The 26,259-nt window shown below is 42.7% G+C and overlaps 1 protein-coding gene across 2 annotated transcripts in view; it reads left to right on the forward strand.

The window, feature by feature from the left end:
• The first annotated feature begins 103 nt into the window (after positions 1–103).
• LOC138744367 (STE20-like serine/threonine-protein kinase) overlaps positions 104–26,259 on the forward strand; it is a 105,322-nt gene continuing 79,166 nt past the window's right edge. For both annotated transcript variants that reach the window (XM_069900413.1, XM_069900414.1), the window contains exon 1: positions 104–767. In XM_069900413.1, the coding sequence (XP_069756514.1) occupies positions 618–767 (150 nt within the window). In that variant the 5' untranslated portion in view covers positions 104–617. The remainder of the gene's footprint in view (positions 768–26,259) is intronic.

The following is a 26,259-nucleotide window of genomic DNA, read 5'->3' on the forward strand; positions in this document are numbered from 1 at the left end:
GGATTGGTTGATGTGGGTGGTCCTCAGTGGCGGTGCGCCAGGAAGCCGCGCGGATTGGTTGATGTGGGTGTCCCTTCGAGGCGGAGCGCGAGGAAGTCGCGCCGATGAGTTGACGCAGATGTCCCTGGGAGGCGGCGCGCGAGGAGGTCGCGCGCACTGAGAGGAGCGGAGCGGAGAGGCGGCGGTTCCTGGAGGACACGTCCCACGGATACGCTCGGCTGGAGGCAGCAGCCGGACCTGGCAGCAGAGCCCGGCCTCGGCACGGATCACGCCGACAAATGGGAGTGGATTTAAGGCTGGCAGTTGCGAGGAGTAACCGGGGCCGATCCGGAGTAACCGGGCCAGCGGGAGTGAGTGGGGCCTATCCGGAGTGACCGGGCCAGCGGGAGTGACCAAGGGCTGATCAGGAGTGAGGGGGCCCAGCGGAGCAGACCTGCGTTACCGATCACCGGCAGTGATCTGGAGTAGAGCGGGTGCCTGTGGTCCACATTCGGGGAAGTGTGCAACGAAGCACCAGCCGCTGGGTCTTGGCGTAATCTGGAGTGGAAGTGGACAGCAGTGCCTCCTGCGCGCACTTCAGCACTCAAGCCCAAGGCTGGGCTACCTGCGAAGCCGCAATGTCTTTCTTTAACTTTCGGAAGATATTTAAGATTGGAGGCGAGAAGAAAAAGAAGCAGTTTGAGCATGTGAAAAAAGATGTGAACCCCGAGGAGATTTGGGACATCATCGGAGAGCTCGGTGACGGGGCATTTGGCAAGGTGTACAAGGTGAGGTGCAGCCGTGGCAAGTGAGTGGGGTACTCCCTGATGACCAGCCCCATCTCTGGCCTTCTTTCCAGAAAAATCTTGCATCAAGTTGAACGACTGCAAGGAGGAGTCATTACAAATTAGTCACTAGAAATCCCCATTATTGGGCAGCAGTGTTTGTGCTTGGGGTGGAGAGCAGAGTTCAGTGTCTGTTACTTTCAGTCAGTAAGTATGGAGGAAATAACTCAAGAAGCATGTTTTAGATAATCAAGAGATTCTCTTATTTGTGGTTCTATATGAAAGATATAAATTGTGTACAACATGGAACAACTATTTTCCCTCTATAACATAGAGTGCATTGAAGGACTGATTTGCAAAGAAGTGAGAAAAGTCTCAAAGGGGTGGTTGGAGCTGTGCTCACCATTCCTTTCTCATTTCAGTAGTCCACCCTTCCCTTCCCAAGTTAACAGGGTTCATGATAGATGTACATAAAAGTATGATAGTCAAAGTCTTTTTCCCAGGGTGGAAATATTAAATACTTGCCGGTATAACTTTAAGGTTTGGGGGGGGGGGGGGCGAATAAGAGTTTGAAGAAGATTTGAGGCAAGGTTTTTTTTTAAAAATGCAGGGTGTGGGAGATGCTTAGAGGGAGGTGGTGGAAGCAGATGCAGCAACAATGTTTCAGAGGCATTTAGAAAGCACTTTGGTATCATGCAGAATTTTGTGCACTGTTGGGCCTGTTCCTATTTCTGTACTCTTCTGTGTTCCATGATTGGGAAAGTGTAGATTAGAATAGGTCTATCAGAATATACTGTCATGAGCGTGTCACAAAATTTGTTGTTTTGCGGCAGCGTCACAGTGGATATATTTCTATAAGTTACATTTCAAAATAAATAAATAGTGCAAGAAAATCAAAAACTGAGCTAGTCTCTGTGGTTCATTGTCTGTTCAGAATTCTGATGGCAGAGGGAAAGAAGCTGTCCTTGTGCTGATGGGTGTTTGTGTTCAGGCTCCTGTACCTCCTTCTTGATGGTACCCGTGTGAAAAGGGCATAGCCTGGGTGGTGAGGGTCATTGAGGATAGAGGCTCCTGAAGACGCTAGCTCTTGTAGATGTCATCAATGAGTGACGGTGAAGAGAGCTTGTAGTTTTTTTCCTGATTGTTCAATTTAAAGCTCCTAGAAGAAACACTGTACATTGATGATGCAAATCTTGACTATGAACTTTCAGGAGGCACTTGAGAATTGGACAGGAAGCGAAAATCAGAGTCACACAGATCTGCAAAGGGCTTTGGCCTAATGACCATGTTGCCATTCTGAATTAGGAGAGCAAGATTGTACATGATTTCCCCCACAGAATAGGGTTCAATGGATTTTTAGAGCCTAGTTTTAATCCATAGCGAAAGGCTGGGTAGGTAAATTGGATACTGTAAATTAACCCCATTTATAATTGAGTGGTAGAGTCTGGGAGTAATTAACAAGAATGTGGGAGAATTTTAAAAAATGAGATCATTGGACAAATGGTGTAAATAAGTGGTCAGTATGAACTTGATGGGCTGAAGGGCCTGTTTCTGTGCTTTATCTCTCTGCTTCTTTGAAGTGATGAACTGAACGATTATCAAATGACAGGGAAGCTTGTGTTAACATTGTGAGTAGAAGTAATCCCTAAATGAGAAAGCAATATCTACAGGATTTGAAAAGGAGAGAAAGTGCCTGAGACTTTGGCAATGCAGATCTTTGTAAAATCAACCGAGCTCCTGACCCCCTAGAACTGGATGTTATCCGAAAGCAGAGGTAATGTCAGACCTGTGGAAATTGTCATAATGTTGTGTTTGGTTTTCAGCTGCTTTCAGGAGGAGGCCCGTGGATGAGAGGGAGGGAGTACTGGATTAATCCCGGGAAGTTGAGTCTCTTTTTCATAAGAACAGTGAATGTTTGAAAACCGATGGCTTTGAGAAGAACAAATGATTTACTCATTGGGGGAGTTGCTGACTGTGGTGTTGGTTTCAAATCATCATGAAAAGTATGTTTGTGTACAGAGGGTCAGAGTGATGTGGTTTGGGCAGAATTCATGCTTTTAAAACAAGGTCACTTGAAATGTTACAAAGAAAATGTTAGTGAGGGAAGGATGTGTGATTGGGAAAGGACAAATATTTGATAAATGCTGGAAGCCAATGTTGACATTTTACAGCCACATTGTTCAATTGACCTTCCTCCCTGCCACCACCCTGGTTTTATTCACAGCTACCTTGGGTAGCCTGACACCCAACTCCTGGAGCAGGCACTCGGATCTGAGCTCTGTTGCGGGAAAAGATTCCCAGACAGATGGAAGGAAGGTATCAAGGAAGCACTGAAAACCTGATAAGCAAGCCCCTTCTCCCAACTGATCCCTGGGAATCTCTGGCCCATGACTATTCAAAGTGGAGAGGAAGCATTGGGGATGGTGTTGAGAACTGAGGCCATGAGTTGAGCTACACAGGTAACGCTGAGGCAGAAGGAGCCACCACCTCTTGATCTCAAGATTTCCTGACGAGGGATAGCAGAAGTGTTTGAGCTGAATGACCGTGAAAATCTGCCCATCTGGTCCTATTGCATGGCAGAGTCCTGCGCAGGCAAGTCTCCAGGGGCTGGGGTTTATTCTTTGTGCGTTGTCAGATATTTCCAACATGCTTGTCAACTGCAGGGAAAGGGGCTGGAGGTTTGCATTGTCATTAGACTCCAATCCCTTCGCAGTTGAGATGGTCCCACTGCGATGTATCACACAATATGTTTACCCACAGTCCACTGAAAATTCCTGGTTGCAGTGGAAGTGACAGCATGTTAATGTGTTCTACCCCATTTACTAATATCCCTGGCTCCTCCTCCTAATCTATCTGCTCAACATCCCTGGTCCCAACATGCTGACAGCACCTGTCCATCAGGCTGAGTGGGTTTTGCTGCTATACTCAGGAGTTGCCATTGTTTGACATGGGCACAGACAGCTTTGGTGCACTTTTTCAGGCAGTTTACAATGAACCAGTATTTGCATATTTCAGCCCCTATAGTTATATTGCTCTTAAAGTTTGCACCCCAACAGTCTTCCACGTCTGAAAAAGTGAGGAAATTACAATAAAAATTGTCGTTAAAGGCTTACTTTGTATCCTAGATTAATGGGAAACTCTGCTGAATATTTAATGCTGTCTGTCATTAAATGTTACTTGCATGAGGAGATGTTGAAAGCCAAGTGTTATCTTTGGTGAGATGGGTACTGAAGGCCACTGCAGGGGTTATTATGATGTGAGATAATTGCACAAGGGTGTACTGTTGCCAACAATTAACACTTGGAACTATGGAATTTTACCCTTCAGCCTAGTCCATGCCAACTAAGCCAGTCTCGTTTGCTTGTGATGGCCCATATTCAAACATAGCCACCTATAATTTATAGTTAGATTGTGAAGCACAAACTGGCTTTAGATGAATTGGAGTGCTTCTGGACACAGGCTGGGCAACTGTGAGATCATAAATGTGGGCATGATGACATCTCCAAAAGCAGGAAGTTGTAATGACAGTGTGACAAGTTTATGTGGCTGTCATTAGACTGGAATTTATACTGGCAAAGAATGTGACATGGGTCTGATAAGTTGTGACATTAGATTTGATGAAGTTAGCTGTTAACTGATTGAAGGATTGCTGTGCATTAATGAGCTTGTTTTGCACAGAAATTCTTGCTGCAGCTGGACTGCGACCTCAAAAAAAAACAATTAGAACTTCATTTAAAAACGACACATTAAATAGAAAATAAAGAATACAAAGCATAGATAATAAATATTCACAGTAAACATAGAACAAGATTTTTAAAAAGTGGTGTTAGTGCAGACAGTTCTTTTGTGGTGTTGGCTCAGTCCCACATTTGTGTCATTCGGGGAAGTTTGAATCTGATAGCTATTGAAAAGAAACTGTTCTTGAACTTGGAGGTGCTGGTTTTTCAGGCTTCCGTATCTTCTGCCCAAAGGGAGCATAAGAAGAGGTTGTGACCAGGGTGATGGGTGCCCTTTATGATTTTGGCTGCTTTCTTGAAGTAGTGCCTCACATAGATGTCCTCAACAAATATAAAAATGATGGAGGGATCGCTATCAAATGCTTGGCCATTGAATTTAAGAGCAGGGAATTTCTGCTGTAACTGCACAGGGTACCGGTGAGACTGCACCTGGAGCACTGCGTGCAGTTCTGGTCTCCTTTCTTGAGAAAAAAAGAGCTACTAGCTTTGGAGATGGTGCAGAGGAGATTCACCGGGTTGATTCAAGAGATGATATAGTCTCCTGGGACTAAACTTGCAGGAATTCGGAAGAATGAGAGGGAATTTTATTTCATAGAAATGTAAAATTATAACAGGTGATAGAATAAAAGCAGGAAAGTTGTTTCCACTGGTAGGAGAGATTAGAATTAGGGGATATACCCTCGAGATTAAGGGAAGTAGATGGGGAAGAATTTCTCACAGAGAGTAATGAATCTGGAATTCTTTGCCCAATGAAGCAGTGTAGTTGCCACATTAATTTAAGATGCAAATACCTTTCTGAAGAGTAGGATAATTAAGGACCTCTGAAGCTGAGTACACAACCATAGAACAGTACGGTAAAGTAGGAGCCCTTTGGCCCTCAATGTTGTGCCAACCTATATGAACCTACTCTCTGATCAACCTAACCCTCCATGCCTTCCTCACAGCCCATAACCCTGCATTTTTCTGATATCCATGAGCCCATTTATGAATCTTTTAAAAGTTCCAATTTTATCAACTACTGCTACCACCACACCACAGCGGTGGATTTCAGGAACCCACTACTCTCTGTGTGATGAGAAACTACCACTAACGTCTCCCACAAAACTTCTTAACACTCACCTTAAACAGATATCCTGTGGTATTGGCCACTGTTGAACTGGGGAAAAAGGTGCTGGTTGTTGCTCACTTTCTGTCACTCCAAAGAGAAAAACCAAGCTTGACAACCTTTTTTCATAAAACGTATTCTCTAATCCAGGCAGTATCCTGGTAAATCTCTTTTCCACCCTTTCTAAAGCTTCCACATTCCAATTCCCCTCATTCTTCTGAATTCCTGCGAGTAGTCCCAGGAGACTCACTGTCTCCTCACAGCAATAATGAGGCAACCAGAACTGAACATGATACTCTCATAATCCAGCCATAGTTTTATAGAGCTACAACGTTGCCTTATGGCTCTTGAACTCAATTAATGAAGGTGAGTGCTCCTCATGCCTTCTTAACCACTTTGAGAGACCCATAGACCTGAACCCCAAGATCCCCATCTTCTCCACACTGCCAAGAACCATTAACCATTTATTCCACTTTCTGGTTCAATCTTCCAAAGTGCATCACTTCACACTTCTCTGCCAAACTTTGCAGTCTGACTATATCCTATTGTAGCCTACAATAACCTTCTAAACTATCCACAATGTCTCCAACCTTTGTATCCTCTGCAAACTTACTAATCCCCCCTCCACTTCTTCATAGAACATGACAACACAGAAATAGCCCCTTAAACCCTTCTAGCCAATGTAAAACTATTATTCTGCCTAGTCCCATTGACCTGCATCTCAACCATAGTCCTCCATACACTTCCTAGCCACGTACCTGTCCAAATTTCTCTTACATATTGAAATCAAATCCACATCCACCACTTCTGCTGGCAGCTTGTTCCCTCTCTTACCACTCTTTGAGCGAAGTTTCCCCAAATTTTCCCCTTAAACATTTCACCTTTCACCCTTCATATCCGTTAATTCAAGTCGGACACAATTTCGGTAGAAAAAGCCTGCTTGCATTTACACTATCAATACCCCATATAATTTTGTATACATCTTTCAAATTTTCTCTCATTCTCAAATGTTCCAGGGAATAAAGTCCTAACATATTCAACATTTCCCTGTAACTTGGCTCTTCACATCCTGGCAACATCCTTGTAAATCTTCTCTGCACTTATCATTGATATCTTCCCAAAACTGCACACAATACTCCAAATTTGGTCTCATCAATGTCCTGTTCAACTTCAACATATGTCCTGACTCCTGTACTACATTCTTTGATTTATGAAGGCCAATGTGCCAAAAACTCTCTTTACAACCTTATCTAGCTGTGACGCCACTTTCAGTGAATTGTGTATTTGTATTCCCAGATCCCTCTATTCCACTGTATTCTGCAGTGCCTTAGTGTTCACCGTGTAAATCTTAGCCTGTTAGTCCTCCAAAAGTGCAACACCTTGCACTTAGTAGCATTAAATTCTATTTGCCATTTTGCAGCCCATTTTTTCAGCTGGTCTAGATCCCGCTGCAAGCTTTGAAAGCCTTCCTCACTGTCCACTATCCTGCGGGCCCCCTCCCATCTTAATGTCATGTTCAAATTTGCTGATCCAATTTATCATATTATCATCCAGAATATTAATACAGATGGCAATCATTGGACTCAGCACCCAACCCTGAGGCACACACCACTAGTCACATGTCTCTATTCAGAGAGGCCTGAATCTACTACCACTCTCTATTTCTTCCATAAAGCCAATGTCTAATTTAAGTCAATAATAGGCAGATAATTGAAGATGATTCTTAGAGACATGATTTATGAGTATTTAGAGCAGCATTGTCTTCTTAGGAATAGTCAGCATGACTACGTGAAGAGCAGATTGTGAATCACGTCTAATTGAGTTTTTTGAGGAGGTAACAAAAGAAATTGATGAAGGTAGGGTAGTAGATGTGGTGTATATGGATTTTATTAAGGCATTTGATAAGGTCCCCTTCATTCAGAAGATCATGAGGCATGGGATCTATGAAACCTTGCCTTTAGAACACAGTAGTAGTGGATGGAACATATTTTGCCTGGAGGTGAGTGACTAGTGGAATTCTGGAGGGATCTGTTCTGATACCCCTGCTCTTTGTGATTTTTATAAATGACCTGGATGAAGAAGTAAAAGGATGAGTAAGTAAGTTTGTGGATGATACGAAGGTTGATGGAGTTGTGGATAGTGTAGAAAGTTGTCATAGGTAGTAACACAAAGATATAGACGGGATGCAGAGTTGGGCAGAGAAGTGGCCGGTGGCGTTCAATCTAGGTAAGTGTGAGGTGATGCATTTTGAAAGGTCAAACTGGAAGGCAGAGTACATGGTTAATGGTAGGATACTTAACAGTGTGAAAAAGCAGAGGGACTTTGGGGTCCAATCCATAGATCTCTCAAGGTTGCCATGCAGGTTGAAAGGATAGTTAAAAAGGCCTACAGTAAGTTGGACTTCATTAATCAGGGGATTGAGTTTAGGAGTCGTGAGAAAATGTTGCAGCACCATAAATCTCTGGTGAGACCACACTTGGAATATTATGTTCAGTTTTGGTCACCACCTTACAGGAAGAATGTGGAAGCTATGGAAAAGAAACATAGGGAGATTTACCATGACGTTGCCTGGATTGGAAAATGTCACACGAGGCAAGGTTAGCTTTTCTCTTTAGAGTAAAGAAGGATGAGAGGTGACTTAATAGAGGACTGCAAGATTATGAGTGGCATAGATAAGATAGACAGCCGGCACCCTTTTCCCAGGGCAGAAGTAGCAAACATCAGAGGACATCTGTACAAAGTGAAGGGGGAGACATCAGGGGTAAGTTTTTTTTAAAACACAGAATTGTGGGTGCCTGGAATGCATTGCCTGGGTTGGTGGTGAAGGCTGGAACAATAGGGGCATTTAAGAGACTCTTATACAGGCACATGGATGAAAGAAAAATAAAGGGTTATGAGGTAGGGAGAGTTTTTCAGGGGGTGAGGAGGTAAGTATCTATAGGTTGGCCCAACTACATTGACTGAAAGGCCTGTACTTTGCTGTTATGTTTTATGTTCTGTATCCTCATCTCCATTGTAAATCTGCTCCCTTGAATCTTGTGACGGGGTCCCTAGTTTTAGTCTCATCTCCCTGTGGAAACAACTTTCTGGCCTCTATCTTTCTATTCCTTTCATAATTTGTACGTTTCCATAAGATACTGGAAACAACATGGTGATCCTTCTCCACACCACCTCCAAAGCCAATCTATCCTTTCTCAAATAAGGAGACCAGAACTGCATGCAGTACTCCAGGTGTGGCCCCATCAGTTGGAGCAGAACCTCCCTGCACTTAAATTCAATCCCTCCAGCAATAAAGGCCAACATCCCATTTTGCCTTGATTACCTGCTGCACCTGTAAAAGCACAAGCACCCCCAAGTCCCTCTGAGTAATAGCATACTGCAAACTTTCACTATTTAAATACAAGTCTTTATATTTTTTCTTCCAAAATTGATAACCTCACCTTTTCCAATTTTGTACTCCATCTGCCAGACCCTTGCCCCATTCACTTTGCAGGGAAACTACGATTTCCAGTGGGGATCTTGAACCAGGGGCATGGTCTAAAAATTAGTGTGGAGCCTATCGATTGGTTACTTAGTTAATTGAAGTTAGCTCTTCTGCAATGGCAATTAATCAGAGGGTTAGTATTCAGAATTCAGGTTAGGGGTTAGGGGTCAGGGGTCAGCCCCGATATCATCAAATGGTGAACAGTCTCAAAAACAGATTGGACAAGTTGTCTTTTCAATTGAGTCCTGCACCTATGTGAGGAAATACTAAGTAAGTTTGGTTACTGTTCTCTAGAATTTAAAGCAAGAGGCGATCTCATCGAAACTTAAAAATCCTTACAGGGCCTGGCAGGATGTCTGCAGGGAGGATGTTTCCTGCTCAAGGACTGTAGAACCGGGGCAGAGACGCACAGTGAGGAGTTAGCTACAGGATTGATTTGAGGACACATTTTTTCTCACAGAAGGTGATGAATCTTTGGAATTCTTTACCATAGCAGGCTCCAGAAGCATAGTCATTGAGTAAGTTCTGAACTAAGAACCAATAGATCTGAGGGAATCCATTGATAGCAGAATAGAGTGGGAAGTGGCTTTGGAAGATTAATCATGATCTTAATGAATAGAAGAGCAGGGTCAAAGGTCCAAATAGAATATAGAACATTACAGCACAGTACAGGCACTTCAGCCCATGATGTTCTGCTGACTCATGTAAACCTACTGCACCACAATCTAATTTTTCCCAACCTCACACCCATAACTCTCTACTTTTCTTACATCCATTTAAATATCTAATAGTCTTTCAAATGCCCCTATTGTACTAGCCTCCATGACTATCCTTGGCAATGCATTCCAGGCACCCACCACTCTCTGAGTAAAAGAAAACTTATCCCAGATATCTCCCCTGAACTCTCCTCCACTCACTTTAAACAGTCCTCTAATATTTGTTATTGTCGGCCCAGAAAAAAGGCACTAACTGCCCACCCTATCTAAGTCCCTAATAATGTGAGCACCTCTATTAAGTCACCTCTCATCTTTTGTTGCTCCAACAAGAAAACCTCAAGCTCTGTCACCCTTGCCTCAAAAGACATGTTTTGCAATCCAGGAATCATCCTGATGAATCTCTGCATCCCCTCTAAAGCAAATGCCCCACTTCTGTTCTTGTTTCTTTTGTCATCATGCATTTTATGTTCAAGTCCCTATGTGGTTGCTACACAATTAATTCAGGTATTCCAATAATCTTCTGATTAAGGTTAACCTACATTGTAAATTTCCTGCTGTACCTGCACACTATCTTTCTGTGAATCATGGACAGGATCACAAAGATACCCTGCTATAGACATATTACCAATTGCACATTTGTTGCTTTCCATTTATGGATAATTTTTCACATTTCCACATATTACTTTTGTGATGACCTCTTGCCCCGTATATGTTCTTTGGCTGTCTCTGAATCCTCCCAGTTCACTTTCCCATCCACTGGTTGCTGATCTGGACACATACTGTAGGTTAGTCTGTCTTATTGTCTGTCTGGTGTGCACTATTAATGGGATAGGCTGTAAGTAATTTGATCAGTGCTGTAGGTTAACCTTTTTGTATATTGACCAGGCATAGGCTAGCCTGCCTGTGACTCCAGCGGGCAGTCCTGTAACTTGACCTGTCTGTATGTTTGCTTGTGTACATGACTGCCAGTGGGATCAACATTAACACCGATCAAAGTGTGACAGCCAGCTCCCCAGTCTTGTAGCTGGTGTGCAAGGGTTATCCCTCATTGAGAAAACTATACACAGGAAGCATCTGCTCCACAGTATGATGTTGACATATGGAATGTCCACAGGTTCATCGATAATCCCAACAGCAACAAATCCAAACATCACACTGCTATGGTAGCTCAGGAACATTTGTGCTGCTGCTTCAATACAAGATGAATGTAATTACTTGGTATCTGTATTAAGAGTTCAGATGGCCAGAGAGGAGATAGACAATTGAAGAAGAATAAAAGCAGAGTTGAATTGGAAGTTAAGTACTCTTTTACAAAGACAGTCAATAACTTCCTTTTGTGGATACTGACTTGACAGAAAAAGGAAAGTCTAGCTATTAAGTGGAGTACAAGACCAGTGAAAGTGAAACCCGTCATGAGTGTCTTTTAGACAGCAATGTTGGAAAAATCTCGGAAAATTTTGACCTAAATTAACATAATTACTCACCCTGTGGTCATTTACACTGCAAGCCTCAAGTTCCTGTGTACTTTTACGTGGAGCAATGTGGCCTGCGTCATCAGCTGGAGATCGAATTCATGAGGTGAGTTTTGCGGTGTGATTTAGACTGGAGGCTTCCCCCCCTACAGTCCATGTAACAGCAAATTTCATTGATTGTGCTGATATATGCCTGCAGTCTGAAAACAATAATGGAGCACACTGAGCATAAGATGTGGCACTAACTTGCACTGCATTGCTGATTACTGTCATTGCAAGATGACAGTTGCAGAATTCAAATGCATTCATAAGCCCCTTTTACACTTGCATCCCAAATTAGCCATTCTGTGTCCTGGGATAGGAATGGGGTTAGGCTTTTCACACTTGACCACTCCTAACTGGGACACTGCACGCTTTCACATTTGTAAGGAGCCATCCCCGGGGTTAGGACTGTTCTACCTTCTACTGGTAACATCATGACACATTGAGTGATGGTGAACCTGCCCTAAATCCTGATCAATGTATTATGATCTTATATTTGAACAAAATTAATCATGCATGTTATAACATAATTGAGCATTATTTTCAGCACAGTATGAGCCTTTCAGCCCCTTTTGTTGTTGAGCCAACCTATATAAAGGACCGTGGAAAAGTGCAAGCAATAAATAGCAATAGAGGACAATTTTTACTTAGCTCACAATTTATATAGCATGGGAAAGTTTGTAGCACTATCGCATACAATTTATAAATACCACAGGAAAAAGCGATGGTGGACCTGCCCTCCCAGAATGCCATGCAGCAGAGAAAGGGCTGTATGCCTGGCTGCATGCATGGAGCATTCATAAAGGGGTGTCTCTGCCACACGGCATTCTGGGAAGTCAGGTCTGCCATTGCTTTTTTCCCACGTTCTTTATAAATTGTGCGCTATAGCACTACCAATTTTCCCATGCTTTTTAAAAATTGTCCGTTTTTGCTATTTATTTCCTCTCTCTCTCCCCCACTGCGACTTTCCCATGGCAAAGTTTATACCTTTATTTTAATCTTCTTGCACTCTTGCAAAAACTAGGGTCATTTCAATCCCACAATGCAATTACCCATTTCACACTTGCCTGATTACAACTCTGGCATCACTTGCAAGTGTGAAAGGGGCTATACAACAGCAGAATTGTGTTTTGAAATTTGCATGTACCATATATGCTGGTGTATATTTAAAAAAAGAGACAAAATGTTACCCAAAAACCAGGTGTCATCTTGTACACCAAGTATAAAATATGAACCCTGACAGCGCATTTCCAGTGCTTCCACACAGAAAGTTTACAATACAAACCTTGACAGCAAAGCCTTAGGGCTCCCCCATGGAGTCCATCCACCCAGTCCAACTGCTGTTGGTTCTGTACAGGCTTTAAACGGCCCGTTAAAAGAGTTGATGGTGGTTTGTTTAAAATATGCTAATAAAATGTAAGCCTTTACTGGATAATTTACTTTTAAAATATTGTGCCAGCATCATTCCGTTGGTCAGTGGTAAATGCCAGACTTGGGGTAGTCTTATGCAGTGAGTATACCTCAAAATCTATATTGTTAGTGGAAATTTTGGGTGTCATCTTATATAAGAGTTGTCCTGGATGTTGGCATATACAGTATATCCCACAGCTTGAGAACAAGATCTATTTTTTCGTAAACAACTAACACTGAGACATCGTGTTGGCAGGGTTTACACATGCACCATGTTGAGGTGTTGAGAGACTGGCTATTAAAAGATGTGCCACCTGCACTGTGTGAAGGTCAGGGTTGTTTCCAGTGTGCTCTGAGCAAGTCTTCTTCTGGGAACAGGTGGAGGAGAATGGAATATCACACCGTAGAATGTCCATCCAAATTGTGAAGATTGGCAAGTTGTTGCCCTTGTATTACAAAAATTCTGCAACTCTGAGAAATAGTGATGGCCTTAGCAATCTAATCTTGCAATGATTTGAGGTGAAGGTGCCTTGGTTGCTCTGACGGCCAGCTTGAATTTTAATGAAATCTGAGTCCCCACAATGTCTGGACTATGCTTAAATTTGTCTTTGTTTTTCAAATCCATGTACCTCTATGAATATATTTTCATCATTTAAATGTGGAGTGCTGGGTACACTAGGTTCTTATGGAACTGGATGGTTGGATATACTGTTCACAAATACTGCCTCAAGGGGTGAGGGGATTATATGGTTGAAGTTCCTCTTATTTCAGTTCGATTGGCACAATCCCATAGCTGCTTGAACTGCTGAGACTTTGAGTGAAGGTATTTCAACATTGTCATCAGGTAGAAGGTTTGGGGATTTAGAACCATCAACTAAAGGATCAATTATCAGATCAGGATGATCTGTGAGAGGAACTGCAAGTGGAAGTGTATAAAGAAGTGCTGGAGAAACTCAGCAGGTTGCGCAGCATCTAAAGAAAATAAATAGCAGTCTATGTTTTGGGCCTGAGGCCCTCTAGAAGCTGAAGGGCACTCCCGAATAACGGCTCGGAGCTGAAATGTCGACTGCCTTTACTTTCTTTGGATGCTGCGTGACATTGATTTTCTCCAATGCTCTTGTGTACTGCACTAGACCCCAGGATCTACAGATTTTTTTTGTTTATCTGCAAGTGGTGGTGTTGCCTTGAGCCCTTGTGTTAGTGATGGAGGGTGGGGGGCATGGTTTTGGAGATATTATTGAAATAGTTGGGTGAGTAACTGAAGGGCATTTGGAGATGGAGCAGATGCTCTGGTGGTGGAGGGTATAAATGTTTTGGGTGATAGTTAAGGCAAATAGTTTGCATTGTTCTGGATGGTGTTGAGCTTGAGTATTAATGGGTCTAAGAATCATTCATTATAGTAACAGGCTCTTTAGCTCATGATGTCTATGCTAACCATCAAATTTTCATTTTTACTAATCCCCTTTTCCAGTGCTTGGTAATTCCAGTGCTTGTCAAGAAACTACACCCCCTCGGACAATGTTCATGATTCCAAACCCCCCCCCTAGACCATCTCTAATTATCCTATTACACCCTACTTAATACTCATCCCCTCTAGGTTTATGCATCTTTGCTTTAGGGAACATTTCCTACTATCTATCCTATCTATGTCCCTCAATTTATTTGCACCTCTATCAGGATTTCTGAAGTTTGGGGTTTTAGTAATTTTTTTTAGACATGCAGCATGGTACCAGGTTTTTCCAGCTCACAAGCCTATGCATCCCAATTGTACCCGGTACTTTTTGAATGGTGGGAGGAAACCCATGCAGACACAGGGAGAACATACAAACTTGCCAGACAGCGGTGCTGTAACAGCATTGAGCTAGTCGCTACACTAATCATGGTAATAGAATGTGGAACAGTACCATAATAGAGGCCCTTCAGCCCATCTAAACCTAATCCAATGCCACTGGATGTAAAGGTTGATCATGAAACTTTCTTGTATTAGATGTCATCATTGCTTGGTACTTAAAACATAGAACCTAACAGCACCAATGATGTGTGCTGATCTATATAAACCTACTCAACAAATTAAATCTTCCTTACCTCACACCCTAACCCTCTATTTTTCTTGCATCTATATGCCTTTAAAAGAGTCATCTAAATGTTCCTTTTGTATCAGCCTCTACTAGCAACCGTGGCAATGCATTCCAGGTACCCACCACTGATTTTTTTTTTTAAAAAGTGGGTTTTTGGACACCCTAGTGTGACTTTCTTTTTGCCTTTTGAACTCCAGCATATCTAGGTTCAAGAACAATTTCTTTCCAAAATGGGCCTTTGGCCCTCCCCATGTTACTCTAATCACCAACTGCTCCCACACCCCAACAGGAACTGTCTACACTATTGTAATGCCACTTTTTTTCTTGAACCATAATAACTGAATATTTATTTTCTAACTTTTCTATTTTTGTTTTCGTTTAATGTTGTAGTTTTATCTCTTTGTGAAGTACCTGATTGGCTGCATATGTACAATGTAAATGACAATAAACTCACTGTGCCAAATCAAAAACAATAAATATAGAGATAGGATTGAAGAGTGTCCCACTTAGAACAGAAATGGAGGAATTTTTTCAGCCAGATGATGGTGAATCTGTAAAAAAAAATTTGTTGCCACTGGTGGCTGTGGAGGCCAAGTCATTGAGTGTATTTAAGATAGAGATTGATAGGTTTTTGATTAGCCAGGGCTTCAAAGGTTATAAGGGGAAGGCTGGGCAGTGGGGCGAAATGGGAAAATGGATTAGTTGATGATTTAATGGTACGGTAAACTCAATGGGCTGAATGGCCTACTTCTGCTCCAATGTCTTATGGTCTTGTAATTAAATATTCTCAGTTACAGTTTGTGAAAGAAGAAAGTGAGGATAATGGCTTGCCAGTAATGCTACTCAAGGCTGTTCTCCACCTGAGATCCAGCTGAGGAGTGGCCCCATGGAGATTCATGTGGCACCAAAATCAAGCAAGGGTCACGTCTTCAGGAAATGGGGCTATGGACTGCACAAGATTCAGAGGAGATGGACCAGGATGTTGCCCGGACTGGAGAACTTGGGTTTTGAGGTTCAGCTGAGGGAGAAAAACTGACTGACAAAAACAGAATTGTGTGGGGCAGAGGTAACATAGAATGTAGGTCTCTTTCCTAGGGTAAGGGAGCACAAAGCTGAGGTAAACCGATGTAAGATGAGAGGGGAAAGATTTGTAGGGACCCGAGGTGCAGGTTTTTCCACATATAATAGGCATTTGGAAGAATTTATTGGAGGAAGTGGGTGAGGCAAGTATAATTTCAATGTTTTAAAAAGACATTTGGGCCAGTTCATGGAGAGGAATGGTTTGGGATATGGGCCAAATCCAGGCAAATGGAATGATCTCAGAAAAGCTACAGAAAGGTCAGCATGAATGAGTTGGGCATAAGAACCTGTTACTGTGCTGTATAACTGATACTGTGTGAAAGGTGTATGAAACAGATGGCATGAGTTTAAGGTATGGCTGGGAGGTTTGAGGAAAAATTTCTTTCACCCAGAGGATGCTGAATATCTGGAATGCTGTGGGTGAAGTTGACCACCTTGCCTGCTATCAAAGTTCAGATTTATTGTCAGAATACACACATGGCATCACATACAACCCTCAGATTATTTTTCCTGGGGTCCAGGCAGAATTTCTACTTATCTGTAGGTGCAAAAAAAACTACTCAAGAAAAGATGTGGTGAGTGTAGACTAATAGTTAGATTAGCACTTAATTCCTGGGTAGGATGGAGAGTCTGTTTTATGTAATGTGATCCTTTGGTTTTGTGATAATGTGTGGGAACCTTTGTTTGCTGTCTTCACAAAGTATTTTAAACATCCTCCTGTACAAATTTTTTTTGCTGCTCCTGCTGTTGCTGCTCTTGCTGAACCAGTTAGGCAGTGGCTCAACAGTCTTGGCTATTTTAGAGTTTCCAAAGAGATTTCTGATGTGCAGATATTAGACTTTGATTTCATTGGAGACTTCTCATGCCTTATTGCACAGAAAAATGTGGGTTCAAATCCTGTGATGGAGGTTCCTTCCCATTTCTGCAACTTTTATCAGTGGGCCTCCCTGTGATGGATGTGGATGAGAGGGAAACTGTCAGAAGCTAAATGGAGTAACATTCCAGTAACAATGAAGTAGTTGTTTGCTGTGTATCAATGAAAATATGCAGGTTATTCCACGGTGATCTGGTCTGTAAGTGCTCTGTGTGAACTATTTTAAGTATTTATTCTAGGTTTTCTTCTGAATGTCTCTTGTTCATCTTTTTGAATGGGTTGTAAGAGTTGATCAGCTGAACTGCTCACAGAGCAAACATTTTCACTAAAAAGAGTGAAGCAGGAAAGTCTGCAGAAACTCTGTAGTTAAAACACAAAGCCGGGGAAACTCAGCAGGTCACAAAGTGAACTTTATTTAGTAAAGATACATAATCAACGTTATAGTTGTGAACCTTTTCATCATGGAATGACCAATATATAGGCAGGTGCCTGAATAAAATGACAGGGGGAGAAACACAGGCCCACAGGCACGAGATCATCTGGATATGGGAGGACGGTACGAGGGAGGGTGTTTGGAGTCCAGAGGGGTCCTTGATACATGTGACATTTATTCAGGTGCCTTGCTGTTCAGCATGGGCAATCATGTCTCTCCATCCGTCATGATCTCTGACCCTCCGAAATATAGTTGTTGTTTTCCTGTTCTCCTTCGGTGAAGGCTCCATCTTTGAGCTGAGGCTGTAGATGATGTTGAGTTCATGATTATACAAGGAAAAAATACTGAAGTGGTTTCCCATTGTTTTTTTCAGTTGCAGTGTCCATACTGGATGGGTAACCCTGACCATTGATCAGCAGATTCATCTGCCCAGCGTTTTTAGTTTTACAACCATAAATTCCAATTTGTAGAATCCATTCACTATCTGCAATCCATGGTTTCATGCAACCCTGAATGGGAGGTTAAGCAGGTACTACACCTTGCCCAAGGGTGACCTGAAACTATTGGATGGAAGGAGCACCTTGCATCTCCTTTTGCTGAACAATTGTGCAGCACCAACATGTGACAATAACCCCTTTAACCTTCTCCCCAGTCTCTCCCTTTCCCTCATCCCTCTGTCTCCTTTCCTTCAGCTCCTCAGCCCCTTCCTTTCCTTCTATCACAGAGCATCTTTCTCAGACCTCTTCCCCATTACATCTCAGCTAATTTCTCTTCTCCCTCCCACCTGTTTCTGCCTTTTATCCTGTGCTCCCACCCCTCACCCAGTCCTTTGTATTTGGGAGTCTGCCTAATTTTCGGCATTGCTGAGGAAAGGCTCAGGCCTGAAACGTCAACAACCTTTTACTTCTTCTGGGTGCTGTGTGACCTGCTGAGATTCTCCAGCATCTGTGACAATAAACCTGAACTTATAACATAACAATTTACAGCATGGAAACAGGCCATTAGGCCCTTCTAGTCTGCACCGAACCAAACACCCCTCTCTAGTCCCACCTCCCTGCACAATGCCCATAACCCTCCATCTTCTTCTCATCCATATACCCGTCCAACCTTTTCTTAAATAATACAATTGACTCCGCCGCCACTATTTCTCCCGGAAGCTCATTGCACACGGCTACCACTCTCTGAGTAAAGAAGTTCCCCCTCATGTTACCTCTAAACCTCTGCCCCTTAATTCTTAACTCATGTCCTCTCGTTTTAATCTTTCCTCCTCTTAACGGAAATAGTCTATCCACATCCACTCTGTCTATCCCTTTCATAATCTTAAATACTTCTATCAAATCCCCTCTCAACCTTCTACGCTCCAAAGAATAAAGACCTAATCTGTCCAATCTCGCCCTATACTCTAGATGCTTAAACCCAGGTAACATTCTGGTCAACCTTCTCTGCACTCTCTCCACTCTGTTTATATCCTTCCTATAATTAGGCGACCAGAACTGCACACAGAACTCCAAATTAGGCCGCACCAACGTCTTAGACAATCTCAACATCACCTCCCAACTCCTATATTCCATGCAATGATTGATAAAGGCCAGCATACTAAAAGCCTTCTTCACCACCCTATTCACGTGAGTTTCTACCTACAGGGAACGATGTACCGTTACTCCTAAATCTTTCTGCTCTTCTGTATTCCTCAATGCTCTCCCATAAATTTTCAACTTATTGGAGTTGAAAATGATGGTGCTGCCAGTGCCATTGTAGTGGCAGCGCTGCTGCTGTGGGGTCCAGCCGCCCAGTCGACTGCCATTGGCATACCACAGGCTTTAAACAGCCTGTTGAAGGATCTGATGGTGGTTTTATTTGAAATCATGGCAGCAGCCATGAGCAACTGCAGACCTGAGGAAGTGGAGGACTGGAGCAGGGCACCAGAAGATGGGAAGATCTGAGAAGGAGAAACGGAGGAGATGACCCACGAGGACGGTGACCAAGGTGGCAGACCAGTGCCAGGGCTCTGTGGCTGAGGGACCATGTGGTGGGCTGCTGGCAACTCAAGGCGAGGAATCCACTGAGGCTGGGGGTTGATGGAGACTGCTGTCAAGAGACTCTCGCCGGGCTGCGGACTGCTGGAGACTGACTCAAACTGGCTGGAGGGGTACCAGGTATCAGAACCGGGATACGAGGAGGTGCCGAGGGTGCTGAAGGGTTCCTGACCATGTTGGAGGTTCAGATCTGGACTCGGGTTGCCAATGGTTTGGACTGGACTCTGGCTGGGAGGGCTGCAGAAGCACTGAAGGTGAATCTACAGAAATTTGATGACTCTGGGGGGACTCTTTTTTGCTTCTTTCTCTTTGACTATGTCTGACTGTAAGAGATGCTTAGATAATTCCTGCTGGTGGTGAATCTGTGTGCTTTGCAGCAGGCAAAAAGAAATTTCATGTAATATGACACTTATTGTGATAATAAATTTAATCTTTATATTACTAACAGTGCTGGAAGTTGCATGAGGTGCTATGCTGCCTTTCACCCAGGTCACCCCAAATGCTGTTGGCAGAATGGGCACTCTGGTTGCATTCTTCACAAGGCTTCTGACTGCACGATGATATTCTCCATTCAGCTCAGCAGCAGGGCTACTGATAGCCTCTCCTCACGCTCCTGCAGCAATTTACCTATTGTCCTCATGATGTAGGATTCACTTGGGAGATTGCTTCATTGAGCACGTCAGCTCTTTCTGCTGCAATAGCCAGGATCTGCCAGTGGCCAGCCACTCTATCTCCACCTCCCATTCCCACAATGAGATCTGTCTGTGGTCTCGTGTGCTGTCAGATTGAGGCCACTTGTAGATTAGAGGAACAGCACCTTGTATTCCGCCTGGGCAGTCTTCAACTGCACAACATCAACGTCAAGCCCCAATTTCTGGTAAACACCCCCCTCCCCATCGCTTTCCCTAATTTGACCCCATTCCTACTCCTTTTTCCTCTCCCCCTATTCTACCCTTTCCTTCTTCCAGCCTCTACCCCCTTCCCTTCTATTGGAGGGAATCTTTCATAGCCCTCTGCTCCTTTCCCCCTTATCTCTTAGCTCCTTTCTTTTCTCCCCCTCCAACCTGTATTCATCTATCACCTCCTGGCCTGTGCTCCTTCACCTCCTACCCACTCCATTCCCCAACTGCTATTTTATTCAGGCAACAACCCAGTTCTTCCAATCCCTGATGAAAAGTTCTTTCCACGGATGCTGCCTGAACTGCACTTCATGTGTTGCTTCAGTTTCACAGCATCTGAAGACGTTATTTACCTCCGGGATTCACTTTAAACTGAGCAATGAAGGGATGGGATTCAGTCACCGTGAGAAGCATTGCTGTAGTGTCTGCATTGAATTCACAATTCTTGTCTTAAAGTAGGGCATTCATCTTATTTTGGCTCAAAGTCTGCAGTAGTGTAGAATGCATTTGGCTTATTCTCTGCAGTAGTGTAGAATACACCACTGTTTTTGGATTAGGGATTCTTTGAATTAATGTCAAGAATGTGCTGATTGATATTTTGAGCTGCAAGGTATTGTGCGCCATAAACCCTCTTTTTTTATATAGTGAAAAGAAGCAGATTAATCATTTCAATTGTGCATTATTTTAGTTCAATGTGATTTTTTTTTCATACAAGATTCCTTGGTGTTCAATTTACAAAACCTAGCTAGGGTCTGTGTGTTTGAAGCTGTGTGTCAATGCTAGAGCTTGGATTGGCAGCTTGATTATGTGGTAGTTATTTCTATTGGAGTACACCGGTTATTTGGAACCTGGTCAGTGTTTGAGACTTGGTCTGATCTTCTGGCAGACTTTGGAGCCTTTTTGTATCAAAGCTCTTTTGCAAAAAAACTTCTGAGTACAATGAAATAATAGAGCCTTTATATAAGTAACTGTCTGTTTTCACTTCTCTGGGGTTTCATTTACTTAAATATCTTTCCACTGTCAACATTATTGTAGAATATATTTATTAAACAAGCTAACTAGGTGCAAAGCAAACAACCAACCTCCAATCAGTAATATGTAGTCACTGATGGAAGAGATACTGTGATGCCCATTTTGGATATTTTTCACACTCTATTCAATGTTGTGCTGGCAACTATGCCTACTCACTGGATAAGGAGTGATCTAGGAATGGAATATCTTCTATTTGTTGGCACCTCACCCACTCACCACTTGTTGGGACACCTTTATGCTTTTGCCCAGTATTTATTGGTGTTGGGTATCCATGAAATCTGACCAGCTGGGATTATACTGAGAATGATTTCAGATTTTGTTTTTCAGATTTATTGTCACAGTACATACATGACATCACATACAACCCTGAGATTCTTTTTCCTGAGGGTGAGGCAGAATTACCACTTATTGGCAGTGCAAAAAAAACTGTACACTGTACAAATGTAAACAAACTGTGCAATACAGAGAAGAATAAAATACTTGAAGTGCAAAAGAGTCCTGAAATGAGTCCCTGATTGAGTTTGTTGTTGAGGAGTCTGATGGTGGAGGAGTAGCAGCTCTTCCTGGACCTGGTGGTATGAGTCTTGTGCCACCTATACCTTTTTCCCCAATGGCAGCAGTGAGAACTGAGCATGTGCTGGATGGTGTGGATCCTTGATGATTGCTGCTGCTATCCGACGGCACTGTTCTCTGTCGATGTTCTCAGTGGTAGGGAGGGTTTTGCCCATGATGTCCTGGACTGTGTCCATTACCTTTTGCAGGGCTTTATGCTCAGGGATATTGGGGCCCCTGTACCAGACTGTGATGCAGCCAGTCAACACACTTTACACCACACATCTGTAGAAATTTGCCAGGGTTTCCGATGTCGTACCCCATACCTCCGCAAACTCCTGAGGAAGTAGAGGTTCTGAAATGCTCTCGTCACGATGCCATTAGTATGTTGAGTCCAGGAAACATCATCCAAGAACGTAAATTTGCTCACCCTCTCCATCTCTGATTTCCCCCAATTATCACTAGATCGTACACCTTTGGTTTTCCCTTCCTAAAGTCAACAATCAGCTCCTTAGTTTTGGTGACTGAGTGTGAGGTTGCTGTTGATTAGAATGAATGGATATTCTGATCATTATTTCACATTTTAATTGAGGATTTGGAACGTCTGTGCCAAACTTTTTCTTCTGAGATGAAATGAATTTTTTGCACTCTTTGGTTGTATCGAAGAACATTGAGTACCTGGCACTTCTTTGGGGTGCCCACAGTGTGCAATTCATCCATTTCATCATGGGAGAAAAGTTTGACATAGGCTTTCCAAATCCTCAACTAAAATATAAAATAACATTCATTGCCAGAACAACCTCGGTTGGTCAGGTTTGATGGATACTTATCACCAGCAAATACTGGCCAAAAGGTGGCCTCCCAATTCATTAATTAATAGTGTTAATTATTCTGGAAGCAGATGTAACATCAAAATTGTGCACAGTAGGAATGAGTGAACATTACTGAGAATAAACAGCCATTTAATTTGTTTTAATAAGGTTTTTAATGAATATTATCATGTGCTGAAAATGGAACACCAATAGCATCAAAGGGGTTTTTCATTCTCTTTCAGTAGTGGAGCCTTTTTGACTGAAAAATGATGCAGTATTCCTATTTTCCATGGCTACTGTTAATATGAACATCTGAGCTTTGTTTTCAAACCCAGACACTGAGAACGCCTTTTGCTTCCTGAAGAATAGAGGAGAGCTTTCATTTATTTGGACAGTGGGCTGAGAAAAAGAAGTTTCAATGTTCCAGAGCAGAAGAGGGAGTTTCCAGGGGCACAGTGAGATGGCTCTGGATATTAAAAGTTAAGCAGAGAGCTCAGTCTCCTAATGTAATAAAGGTAGAGGAAGGGATAGGCTGCTTTAAGCAGCGGACATGTAGCCTAAAGCTGAAAACCAGCAGGAAGGGTGAGGATAATCGATGTGGGCAACACCAGCTCCTGCAGGTTCTCTTTTCAAGTCACACGACATTATTAATGAGTCAAAATTCTGCAGATCCCTACTGAACAGTACTGGGAGCACCTTCACCAGATAAGCTGTGGAGGGCAATTGGGGATGAGCAATAAATGTCAGTGAGGGCTGTGTCCTGAAAAATTAACAAGTTTGAAGAAGGAATTATGATCAAAGTCCTCGTCTGATGGTTCTGAAAATGTCAGCCACCAAAGGCGCTTCCTATGTACGGCATTGCATATTCTACATTTCTCTATGGTTTCATCTTGCTGAAAGTTAGTTCAGATTTCTTTTGCATTTACAGCATCGCAGCCCAGACTGCCTTTTCCTTTCATTCATGAGCAGATTGACTTCCAGTGTCTACAGCCTGCAAAGTAATTGTAAGCTCAGGGAAAGGACCATACATCAAAGATACAAACCAATTACTGGAAATTATTTCTGCTGAAGGCAGCAGCAGAAGTTTGGGGAAGGCTCTGACTACTGTAGCTGGAAGATACATTTGTGGAAAGTCTGTACATTGGGAGGAAGGGCACTGTGTCCAACGACTTCCTGAAGTACTGTAGCGTTATAAGATGTCATTCGGGGACAGGGAATCATGTGATTTCCTCTATTTAATTTTAGAGCATCCATAAATTATCCATAATGTGGGTTGGATAGGAAATTCTTGCTTCAGACACAGCTCATTATCAACACTGGTTCAATATAGACAAGTCAGAAATAAAATTCAAAATTCCACAGCAAGGTTATAGGAATTTCCTTGGCAAAACGGGTATTTGGGAGATTACAAGAGAACAAGGTTCCAGCACTCCCTTGAATGCATTGACATTGCATACTTAACAGTTGTAACAGAATTGTTACAGAACAGAAAGGCATTTGGCCCATCAAGCCCAACCCAGTAGTCATTGTGCCTCTATTAATTTATTCTACAAGGTAATGAGTGACAAGAAGTTGCAGCATCTATTGTATTTCACTGTGCCCTGTGGCAGATTTGGGGAGATGTTAGGGATCTATTCATAACCAACTTCACACAATAACAAACTAGAGCAACCATTTGTTTTTGGCTATGGCCCCCTTGGGACTCTACTCAAAGTTTATTCCTTCCCCGTGAAGCATAAAAGTTTAGTTGGTTTCTTCCGTATTTCTACTGACTACAGAAAAAACATTTAAATATTTAGGATTTCAGTCCATGCCCCCCCTTCCCCCCAAACCTTAAATATCCTGTGGCTCTTGCAGTGGGGGAGGGGTGGCTGAAGATTTGATTCCTCTTGATTGCACTGTAGTTTAAATGAAGTTGTACAAATTGTACTTTCGAAAAATGTTTTTCTCTTCTGCAAATGTGACACTTTAACAATGAGCTTTATTGCTCATGCAATCAATTTTTTTTATTGCATTCTCTGTCCAAAGGCACATTATTCAGCTGTGAATAAATTGACAACACGTGCATGCACTTTCAAACTGGTACCTGTTGAGAAAACAAGCGCAAATCCTGCAGGTGTTGGAAAACTGGGCTAAATACTAGTTGAATATTAAGTCTGCTGCCCTGTGGAATATTTCTAGCATTCCCTTTGGTTTAAAGGACAGAAAACTGTGTGAACAAATGGCACTGAAAGCATTTAAAAAGTGAAAAAAAACAGTTGGAATTTCAAGTGTTCAATTGATGTCAGGCTCCACTTGAAAACTTGTTTCTTTTAACTTGCTGTTAAACTTTCTATTAATGTTGATCTTGCAGCACAGTTCAGTAATGTGGTTGGAGGCTGAGGAAATAAGACTGGGACATGTGGAAATTTTTCGGGAGAGCAATAAAGACCAAACCATTTGAGGCGTTTGAATGATCGATGTCCTCCATTCTACCACAAGAGCTTATTATTAGAGTGAGATTTTCTTTTGAAGTATTTCAATGTGCAGTTCATTATAAAGGTGAAGGATTACTATTGATAGCTACATGTTTTAGTTAAATTTAATTTAGGGGTGGCACGGTTAGCATAGTGATTAGAGCAATGCTGTACAGCTCCAACTGTATATCTCATGTTGTCTGTAAGGAGTTTGTGCATTCTCTCCATATCTACATTGGTTTCTTCTGGATGTTCCATTACTATTATTGTTAGCAGCACTGTTTTGTCGTGGTAAGCACAGCGCTATTACAGCACCAGCGACCTGGGTTTGAATCCAGCGCTGCCTGTGAGGAGTTTGTGCGTTCTCCCTCTGTCTGCGTGGGTTTTCCTGGGTGCTCCAGTTTCCTCCCACATGCCAATATGGGGTGAGTAGGTTAATTGGTCACATGGGTGTATTTGGGTTGCACCGGCTTGTGGGCTGGAAGGGCCTGTTACCATGCTGTACCTCTAAATTTTAAAAAAAGCTGATGATGTCCCTGCAGCAAACAGTTCAGTGTCACTTTGCCTATTTCCCCCAGAACCTGTTTCCAAGCCATATGACTGTTACCAAGTGTGTGCGGGCCTGTGAATGTTCCGGGAAGATCCCAGCAGGCCCGTGCAGCCTGCTTGTAAAGCATGCTGACAATCTGTCAATTGTTCTTCCTCTGCTTTTTTTCATTCAATATATGAAATTGCAGTAGAGAAGGAAACCACATAGCCCACCATGTCCTCATTGCCAAAAAAGAGCCTTTGAGCTTCCTGCCACTTCCCAGTTTTTATTCTGTGCTGTTGTGCTTTTGCGGGTTGTGGCGCTCATTGAAACTTGATGTAAGTTCTCCCTCAATTATGGTTTTTATACTGCAGGCATGTAACGGCACAATCAAGGAATTTTGCCACTACATGGGCAGTCTAAAAAGGAGGGTGCAGGAATTTTGAGTCCATTCTTGCACCGTGATTTATCCTGCAGGATCCCTACAACTTTTTGGAGGAAGCCTGCAGTGTAAAACATACCAAAAAGATTTGTTGACAGTCATCCAAGCTACTGCACGTCCAACCATCAGGAAAAGGCGCCCAGTGTGAAAGACCACATGGGCAATAATTATGTTAATTTTTTTCCTCGATTTTCTCGACATTGCAGTCTTAAAAACCATAACTGAGTTCCAGACCCCAACCATCTAGCTCAACGTCTGACAGATCTTCAACCAGTTACCTTAATTTTATTTCTCTGCTAATTGACC

This window comes from Narcine bancroftii, chromosome 10 (genome assembly GCF_036971445.1).
Source record: "Narcine bancroftii isolate sNarBan1 chromosome 10, sNarBan1.hap1, whole genome shotgun sequence".
In the NCBI taxonomy this organism is placed as follows: Eukaryota; Metazoa; Chordata; class Chondrichthyes; order Torpediniformes; family Narcinidae; genus Narcine; species Narcine bancroftii.